At 42.9% G+C, this 10785-nt stretch overlaps 1 protein-coding gene across 1 annotated transcript in view; it reads left to right on the forward strand.

The window, feature by feature from the left end:
* LOC309550890 (zinc finger protein 777-like) overlaps nt 1-10343 on the forward strand; it is a 63519-nt gene extending 53176 nt beyond the window's left edge. The window contains exon 8 of the mRNA XM_082251272.1: nt 9026-10343. Within this exon, the coding sequence (XP_082107398.1) occupies nt 9026-9870 (845 nt within the window). The 3' untranslated portion in view covers nt 9871-10343. The remainder of the gene's footprint in view (nt 1-9025) is intronic.
* The last annotated feature ends 442 nt before the right edge of the window (nt 10344-10785 follow it).

Genomic DNA, 10785 nt, shown 5'->3' on the forward strand with positions numbered 1-10785 from the left:
ACAAAACAAGCAGGTAACCCGTGCAGGCACAGCCCCACTGGGAAACCCCAAAAATTTGCCCTGAGTTTGGATCTAAATTGAAGAATTGAGGTGAGGGTAGAAGCAAGGGAGTGTCTTTCTATCCCAGGCTATGGGGCTGTGTGTTTTTATTGATGCACACAGTGTAGGAAAGACTACTCAAGTCCTTGCATGCAAGGTTGACTCCATAGGACACTGCAAAAGAGCCCCCCTTAAACAGGAAACCTGGGGCAGCAGCCATGGCACCGGCTTTAACTGCAACATGAGCAAGGATTAAAAGATTAAGGAGCTGCATGCTCAGTAAGTGAATAAATGAGCTTCTGAAAGTTTAGTATTACTTTAACTTGGCAGGCTTTACTCCGGGAGGATTATTAACCACTTGCCACCAAATCATGTATCTGGTACGTCATTTGACTTCAAGTGGTTGCATCAAGCCGGTACTGTTTTTTAGAGCTGACGGTTGGCTCTCTTGTAATAGCAACCAGGGTGGCTAACTAGCTACTGGGTTGCTATTGCAAGCAATGGGAGGGGACGTCCCTCCTCCGGCTGCCTTCTGCCGCTCGCTAAGGCTCTCCCGTCCCACGAGAGACCCGAGCCACCAGCCAGCGCGTCCACCGGTAGGCCAGAGATCCTTACAACGCTGGAATGGGCTTTGATCGGGTTTCCGCTATAGTAACCCGGAAGCCATGACATGACATCACTTCCTGATTACCTGGCTGTCGTCTGAGGAATTTTTGAAAATCGAAAGTATTAAAATGCCAATCTTGGCGCTTTTAATGCTTTCAAGTGCAAAGTAAGGATTTGGGATCTTATTGACTCCCGATCGTTCCATAAAGAGTACCTGTTACTGCCTATTACTGTCACAAGGGATGTTTACATTCCTTGTGACAGCATTAAAAGTGATCAAAAGAAAAATTTAAAGCAAGTGTAAAAAAAATAAAAAATACTAAAATAAATTAATAATTTTACAAAAAATAGAAATTTAAAGTGCTAGCACGCAAAGGTGAACTCATGAAAACAGCGATTTTTCCCACACGGGAAGTATCGCCACTAACGTCAGATCATGGGCAGTAATTCCAGCACCAGACCTCCTCTGTAGATTTAAAGTGTTAACCTGTAAAGGCTTTTTAATAAAGCGTTGCCTATGGATAGTAAATTTTACATTGTTTGTCACCAATGCGGGGGGCGTGCGCAATTGTAAAGCTTGACATGTTTGGTATCTATTTACTCGGTGTGACATTATCTTTTATATTTTAAGAAAATAAAACCGTTATATATTGTGTGTTTTTTGCATACAATTAAAAAAAACGGTATTTTCCCCCCCAAAAAAGGTGGAAAAACTGCTGCGCAAATACCGTGTGACTTAAAAATTGCAATGACTGGCATTTTATTCTGTAGGGTCTCTGCAAAATAAATAAAAATATATATGTGCGTGTGTATGTATGTGTGTATATATACTGTATATATATATATATATATGTGTATACTGTGTGTGTGTGTATGTATATATGTATGTGTATATATATATATATATATATATATATATATATATACATACAGGGCCTTGCGAAAGTATTCGGCCCCCTTGAAACTTTGCGACCTTTTGCCACATTTCAGGCTTCAAACATAATGATAGAAAACTGTCATTTTTTGTGAAGAATCAACAACAAGTGGGACACAATCATGAAGTGGAACGAAATTTATTGGATATTTCAAACTTTGTTAACAAATAGAAAACTGAAAAATTGGGCGTGCAAAATTATTCAGCCCCTTTACTTTCAGTGCAGCAAACTCTCTCCAGAAGTTCAGTGAGGATCTCTGAATGATCCAATGTTGACCTAAATGACTAATGATGATAAATAGAATCCACCTGTGTGTAATCAAGTCTCCGTATAAATGCACCTGCACTGTGATAGTCTCAGAGGTCAGTTTAAAGCGCAGAGAGCATCATGAAGAACAAGGAACACACCAGACACGTCCGGGATACTGTTGTGGAGAAGTTTAAAGCCGGATTTGGATACAAAAAGATTTCCCAAGCTTTAAACATCCCAAGGAGCACTGTGCAAGCGATAATATTGAAATGGAAGGAGTATCAGACCACTGCAAATCTACGAAGACCTGGCCGTCCCTCTAAACTTTCAGCTCATACAAGGAGAAGACTGATCGGAGATGCAGCCAAGAGGCCCGTGATCACTCTGGATGAACTGCAGAGATCTACAGCTGAGGTGGGAGACTCTGTCCATAGGACAACAATCAGTCGTATACTGCACAAATCTGGCCTTTATGGAAGAGTGGCAAGAAGAAAGCCATTTCTTAAAGATATCCATAAAAAGTGTCGTTTAAAGTTTGCCACAAGCCACCTGGGAGACACCAAACATGTGGAAGAAGGTGCTCTGGTCAGATGAAACCAAAATCAAACTTTTTGGCAACAATGCAAAACGTTATGTTTGGCGTAAAAGCGACACAGCTCATCACCCTGAACACACCATCCCCACTGTCAAACATGTAGGTGGCAGCATCATGGTTTAGGCCTGCTTTTCTTCAGCAGGGACAGGGAAGATGGTTAAAATTGATGGGGCCAAATACAGGACCATTCTGGAAGAAAACCTGATGGAGTCTGCAAAAGACCTGAGACTGGGACGGAGATTTGTCTTCCAACAAGACAATGATCCAAAACATAAAGCAAAATCTACAATGGAATGGTTCACAAATAAACATATCCAGGTGTTAGAATGGCCAAGTCAATGTCCAGACCTGAATCCAATCGAGAATCTGTGGAAAGAACTGAAAACTGCTGTTCACAAACGCTCTCCATCCAACCTCACTGAGCTCGAGCTGTTTTGCAAGGAGGAATGGGCAAAAATTTCAGTCTCTCGATGTGCAAAACTGATAGAGACATACCCCAAGCGACTTACAGCTGTAATCGCAGCAAAAGGTGGCGCTACAAAGTATTAACTTAAGGGGGCTGAATAATTTTGCACCACCAATTTTTCAGTTTTTTATTTGTTAACAAAGTTTGAAATATCCAATAAATTTTGTTCCACTTCATGATTGTGTCCCACTTGTTGTTGATTCTTCACAAAAAATTACAGTTTTATATCTTTATGTTTGAAGCCTGAAATGTGGCAAAAGGTTGAAAAGTTCAAGGGGGCCGAATACTTTCGCAAGGCACTGTATATATTACAATGCTTGGGGGTTCTACTATACCGCTACTGTGCCAGGGATAATGTGAATATTGCAGTGAAAGCTTATTTTATTTTACCAGTAGATGGGCAATTTCTTTATTTTTTTAATTAGCTGGAGCTGGGCTTCAGCAGAGGAAAATTAATTGAAATGAAACTGCCCAGCATTAAAAAAAATATATAGGTATCTCTTTTCCAGCCACCTTCCAGTGTCATCCAGTCCACTTCCTGTGGATGAAAGCTGTCAAAACCTGCCCCCCTAGGGGTACATTATTACACAGACTGGGCTCACAGTACTCCTGGACTTAGCACACTCATTAGCCACGTTAAGACCAGGCCTAGTCTGACACTTCTCACAAATATGTGAAAATCAGCATTTTTTTTTGGTAGAGCATTCCATAGAACCCCCAAACATTATATATCATTTTTTGTTGCATAGGCCCTAGACTGAGGAATAAAATGGTGGATGTTGCAGTCTTTGCTGTGCAAATTCCACGCGACATACGTTTTTCAAACTATTTTTTTCTTTTTTGTGAACAATACACTTTAACTTGCCGACCAGCCGCCACACTTTTACTGCGCCAGGTCGGCTCTATTGCGCGAAACGACTTACCTGTACGTCACTTCGTGTAATAGACAGTGGGGGCACACGCACGCCACCGGAGGCGCGCGCACACACGCCGATTGGCCAGAGGGGGGAGACAATCAGCGGGTCCAGTGGATGCGATGTCCGCCGGCCACCCGTGACCGATCCCCATGGAGACAGAATGGCAGTCTGCAAACAAGGCAGACTGCTGTTTTGTCACAGATGAACACAGGGATCCTGTGTTCCTACTATTTAAACACAGGTCCCAGTGTTCATCTATTGAGTACATCCCCACACAGTTAGAAAGTACCCCCTAGGAGCACACTTAACGCTTTGATCGCCCCTGGCGTTAAACCCTTTCCTGCCAGTGTTAGTAGAGTAACAGTGCATATTTTTAGCACTGATTACTGTAGTGTCACTGGTCCCTTCAAAAGTGTAATTTGGGTGTCCGATCTGTCGCAGTCCTGCTAAACCCGTTTATCGCCGCCATTACTAGTAAAAAAATAAATAAAAAATGACATAATTCTATCCCATAGTTTGTAGACGCAATAACTTTTGCTCAAACCAATTTAATATACCCTTATTGGGATTTTTATTTACCAAAAAAAATATGTGGCAGAATACATGTTGGCCTAAATTGATGAAAACATTTTATTTTTTAATTTTTTTATTGGATATGTTTTACAGCAGAAAGTAAAAAATATTTTTTTTTTTCAGAATTGTCGCTCTTTTTTTGTTGATAAAAAAAATAAAAACTGCAGAGGTGAGCAAATACCACCAAAAGAAAGCTCTATTTGTGGGGGAAAAAAGGACATCAATTTTATTTGGGTACAGCGTTGCTCAACTGCGCAATTGTCAGTTAAAATAACGCAGTGCCGTATCTCAAAAATGGCCTGGTCATTAACCACTTCTGGACCGGAAGGTTTCACCCCTTTAATGACCAGGCCATTTTTTTGCAAATCGGCACTGCATTACTTTAATGGGGGGGGGCGTGGCTTCTGAAATGACCATAGAGACATGTGATCCTATATAGAAGGATCACAGGGGCTCTATGATCATCCCAGGGAGAAGAACGGTCAGCTGTGTTTACAACAGCCGACCATCCTTCTCTCTCAGCGGGGGAACGATCGCGGGTGTCAGACGGCAATCAGAGCCGCCTACCTGCTGCATCAGCTTCCCCGCTGACGAGCGGGGGCGGAAGCACGCCACCTGCGGCGCCCGCTTGCCCCCTAGCCTCCCGAGAGCAAGCGCCGTACATGTACGGCGATTTGCCTGGGAGCGGCTGCCTGCCGCAGTATAACTGCGGAGGGCAGTTGTTAACCAGGTAAATTATCCATAGGTGACGCTTTAAAAGCCTTTACAGATTACCACTTTAGATTTACGCAGGCAGTCTGGTGCTATAATTATTGCTGTTATTATACCTCCCATGTTTGGTTTGAATGCTGCTTACGTACGCATGCAGGACTGACGCATGCATTCACCTTTGTGCACAGGGACAAGGGGGCGCTTTAAGAATTTTTTTTTATTTGATTAAAATTTTTGGGGATAAACAATATCCCTTGTGATAGCATTTACAGTGACAGGTGCTCTTTACTGAGAGATCTGAGGTCTGTTAGAACCCCAGATCTCCCCTCTGCCATTTAAAAGCATCAGCTCAAACCAAGATCGGTTTGATCCAATGCTTTCTTCCAGTAATGGCCTGTTTACATCCTGGCAAAACAGTGGCGCAATACCCCTCGCTTCCAGTTTCTTAGACTACAGATATAATCAGGGACATTCTGGTCCTCATTCATCTCTTTGGTCAGCCAGTCAGTCCTGGGCTCTCCGGTGGGATGGAACAAAAAACTTACCAGGATGATGCTTGTAGGTGCCTCATCCCAGTATAACCACTTCAAGCCAGCAATGTATTGGTACGTCACGGAAGCTGAAGTGGTTAAGTAATCTCTGCTCAGTCCAGGAGAAATTAACCAATCACTACCAGAGAAGTGGAAGAACCTGTGAGGTCATTGCACCCACCTGAAACCTGAAGTAGGGCATGTATAGGGTGTTAAAAAAAAAAAAATCCCAGGGGGACCCGGGCGGAAGGGGTTCATCAAAGCCAGACTTCAATTTTCAGTGGCAAAATCATGCTTGAAAATTCTTGTATGTGAATGTTTTTATCTATAAAGAGCAATTACTAAACCCGCTTTAAAATCAATTTTATTCTATAATTACTGCTGTGAAGGAAGGCTGTATTTGCCAAAATGCATTAGCCGTGTCACACTGTGTTTATCTACAGTCAGGTCCATAAATATTGGGACATCCACGCAATTCTAATCTTTTTGGCTCTATACACCACCACAATGGATTTGAAATGAAACAAACAAGATGTGCTTTAACTGCAGACTTTCAGCTTTAACTTGAGGGTATTTACATCCAAATCAGGTGAACGGTGTAGGAATTACAACAGTTTGTATATGTGCCTCCCACTTTTTAAGGGACCAAAAGTAATGGACAGATTAACAATCATAAATCAAACTTTCACTTTTTAATACTTGGTAGCAAATCCTTTGCAGTCAATTACAGCCTGAAGTCTGGAACACATAGACATCACCAGACGCTGGGTTTCATCCCTGGTGATGCTCTGCCAGGCCTCTACTGCAACTGTCTTCAGTTCCTGCTTGTTCTTGGGGCATTTTCCCTTCAGTTTTGTCTTCAGCAAGTGAAATGCATGCTCAATCAGATTCAGGTCAGGTGATTGACTTGGCCATTGCATAACATTCCACTTCTTTCCCTTAAAAAACTCTTTGGTTGCTTTCGCAGTATGCTTCAGGTCATTGTCCATCTGCACTGTGAAGCGCCGTCCAATGAGTTCTGAAGCATTTGGCTGAATATGAGCAGATAATATTGCCCAAAACACTTCAGAATTCATCCTGCTGCTTTTGTCAGCAGTCACATCATCAGTAAATACAAGAGAACCAGTTCCATTGGCAGCCATACATGCCCACGCCATGACACTACCACCACCATGCTTCACTGATGAGGTGGTATGCTTTGGATCATTAGCAGTTCCTTTCCTTCTCCATATTCTTCTCTTCCCATCACTCTGGTACAAGTTGATCTTGGTCTCATCTGTCCATAGGATGTTGTTCCAGAAATGTGAAGGCTTTTTTAGATGTTGTTTGGCAAACTCTAATCTGGCCTTCCTGGTTTTGAGGCTCACCAATGGTTTACATCTTGTGGTGAACCGTCTGTATTCACTCTGGTGAAGTCTTCTCTTGATTGTTGACTTTGACACACATACACCTACCTCCTGGAGAGTGTTCTTGATATGGCCAACTGTTGTGAAGGGTGTTTTCTTCACCAGGGAAAGAATTCTTCGGTCATCCACCACAGTTGTTTTCCGTGGTCTTCTGGGTCTTTTGGTGTTGCTGAGCTCACCGGTGCGTTCTTTCTTTTTAAGGATGTTCCAAATAGTTGATTTGGCCACACCTAATGTTTTTGCTATCTCTCTGATGGGTTTGTTTTGTTTTTTCAGCCTAATGATGGCTTGCTTCACTGATAGTGACAGCTCTTTGGATCTCATATTGAGAGTTGACAGCAACAGATTCCAAATGCAAATAGCACACTTGAAATAAACTCTGGACCTTTTATCTGCTCCTTGTAAATGGGATAATGAGGGAGTAACACACACCTGGTCATGAAACAGCTGAGCAGCCATTTGTCCCATTACTTTTGGTCCCTTAAAAAGTGGGAGGCACATATACAAACTGTTATAATTCCTACACCCTTCACCTGATTAAAGCTGAAAGTCTGCAGTTAAAGCACATCTTGTTTGTTTCATTTCAAATCCATTGTGGTGGTGTATAGAGCCAAAAAAATTTGAATTGTGTCAATGTCCCAAATATTTATGGACCGGACTGTATGTGAAGCTAATAAAGAATCCCCTTCAAGAGTTTGCCAAGTGGTCGGCTATATTTGCTATTGGTTCTGTAACCACTCCTGGGCCAGGCCTTTTCTGGCACTTTTTGTTTGCGTTAAATAATTAATCAGTATTGTTTGCTGGAAAATTTCTTAGAACCCCCAAACATTATATGTTTTTAAGCAGAGACCCTAGAGAATAAATTAGTGGGTTTTGCATTTTTTTTATGTCACACGGTATTTGTGCAGTGGTTTTTAAAATGCAATTTTTTGGGAAAAAGTACTTTTTTGAATTTAAATGCAAGAAAACTCAATACATAACCCATTTTTTTTGTCAAATATAAACAATGATGTTACGCTGGAAAAATAGATAACAAACATGTCACGCTTTAAAATTGCATGCGCCCATGCAACGATGACAAACAATGTAAATTTTACTATCCGTTGGTGACGCTTTAAAAGCCTTTACAGGTTATCGCACTTCAGATTTACAGAGGGGGGTCTAATGCTAAAATTACTGCCCATGATCTGACATATGCGGTGATACCTCACATGTGTGGGACGACCGATGTTTGGGGGATCGATATGCACATTCTCCTTTGCACGGGGGGAGGGGGTTGATGGGGGCACTTCAAATATTTAAATAAAAAATATATATATATAATATTTATTTTTTGCTTTCATTTTTTCAATTTTTTTTTATTATTTTCATTGCTGTCACAAGGAATGTAAACATCCTTGTGACAGCAATAGGCATGTGACAGGTCACTTTATGGAGAGATCTGGGGTCTATAAGTCCCCAAATCCCTCCTTCTGCAGGTAAAAGTATTTACAACACCAAGATCTGTGTTTTCAAATGCTTTAGATTTTTTAAAAATGGCGCCGTTGACATCCGGGTAAACAGGAAGAGATGTCAGGTCATCACTTGCAGGTTACCATAGCCGAGAGCTGATCAAAGCTAATCTGGGCTTTGTGATCTGGGCAGTGAAAGCGCCAGCTGTTCGTTCGAGTCTCCCGAAGAGATGGGAGAGCCTGAGAAAGCTGCAGAAAGGAGAGGGGACATCCCCCTCCCACTGCTTGTAAAAGCAATCCTGCAGCTATTTTGTCACTTGGATTGCTTTTACAAGAGAGCCAACCGCCGGCTCTAAAAAAAAAACAGTACTGGGATGATCCCTGCAGCTGCAGACATCATAACCACTAGAAGTCCAGCGACCTACGGTTACATCGGTGGTCCAGAAGTGGGTAATCGCTGCAAAGATTAAAAGTGGATTTTGGTTTTCTTTAAAGTTTTTTTTTTTTCCCCATATAACCTTCAGCTTTCTTCTTCTTCTTGTTCCAGATAACGGGTTCTTAAGCAGTCCCGCTGAGGACCATCTGTCAGACCTCCAACCCAATGGTCGGTCCCTGGAAAATGGTTCCTTTGAGGAATGGGATAACCCATCCCCCATTCGCCTTCCACGTCCCAGAAAATGCCAGTCTATATTTAGGATCGGTCAGCCGATTTCTGAGCAAGCATATGACTTCAACGAGCCGTCGAGCCCCACGCAGATGCGACCGTTCCAATGTTCACAGTGCCAGCAGAGCTTCAGCGAGAGGGAGACCCTCCTCTTGCATCAGACTGTTCATGCCACTTGGAACTGCGACACACAGGAAGTTCGAGGAGACGAGTACATTGTCCCTGCCCATACATCTTCTGCCATTATCCGAAGCTGCCCTGCCCCGTACCTGTGCGGGGACTGCGGCAAAGGTTTTAACAGCTCCTACAAGCTGAAGATCCACCAGAGGATTCACACAGGGGAACGCCCTTACAAGTGCCTCGTATGCGAGAAACGGTTTCACAAGAGCGCCCACCTGAAGGTCCACCACCGTACCCACACAGGGGAACGGCCTTACGGCTGCCAGGTGTGCAACAAGAGGTTTACCAAATCCTACCATCTGAAGGTCCACCTCCGGATCCATACTGGGGAACGTCCTTACCAGTGCCCCATTTGCCACAAAACCTTCAGCGTCAACTCACACCTGACTGTCCACATTAGGACTCACTCGGGTGAAAAGCCTTTTGTCTGTTTCGAATGCGGCAAGAGCTTTCGGCAAAAGACCAGCCTTCTTGGCCACCAGAAGTCTCACCAGCGCTTAGTAGAGCGGCGAAAGCTGACGTGGAAGACTTTGTGGCCGGAGAAGTGAAATTACCTCTGAAGGTTCTAGCACAGGACTTAACTCTTATAAGAGCGGTTACTAACTGGCAAGAAGCAGTTTTTCTTCTTGAGGAACATTTAACGGTGACGCAACTAATAATCTCTGTGCCAATAAGGGATTGTTGCCAGTTTCAGGAGTAGTATTGCCAAGAGTGGATCCAGGACACTAACTTCAAGGCCTGCTTGGGCTCTTTATAACATCCTAAAGGTGTTGCGTACAATCCTAACTTGAAATAATTCATTAGCTGCTAGTTTAGATGTTGATGAGTTCCTAACCAAACCTTGTCAAACTTGAGCTCTATTATATATGACATAATGGAGCCCCAGTGTTTGACCATCCATGCCCCTGGCCTTTAAGGGCAAATGTCCACGGCTGTGAGATGACCTGGGTAATATATCCTGGCCAGATCAAGCATTATGGGCCGAAGCACAGACCAGAAATCAGAACATGCTTTCTGATCTCCTCACGATAGACTTACCAAGTATTAAAAGCACTTTAAGATACATTTTAGATTATACCAAGGATAACAAATAAGCTAAACGATAAGCTAAAACTAGAGGGCCTCCTTAGCTCTTCTAGAGGTCAAATTAGGCCTGTGATGCCGCGAAGGAGCACTGAACATTTTCCTGCAAGCTCCTGACCCACCGCTGTGACTTTAGCATCTGCAGGGGCTGTACACAGAATAGGCAGTAAGTCGGTCAATTGTTTTTTTGCAGCGAAAGAAGCTCCACCACGTCGTAGGAAGCTCCAAAGACATCGGGTTCTCAGAATGGAAAAGTATTGTCTATTTCCCCACTAGGGTTCTAGGTTCAATTTTATACTGTTATTTCAGAGAGGTGTCGATTTTATTTGTAGCTTTGTGACCATACTGAACCACAGTATTAAAATTCTCAATATCCCCCA

This window comes from Pelophylax lessonae, assembly GCF_965119305.1.
Source record: "Pelophylax lessonae genome assembly, chromosome: 3".
Taxonomy (NCBI): Eukaryota; Metazoa; Chordata; class Amphibia; order Anura; family Ranidae; genus Pelophylax; species Pelophylax lessonae.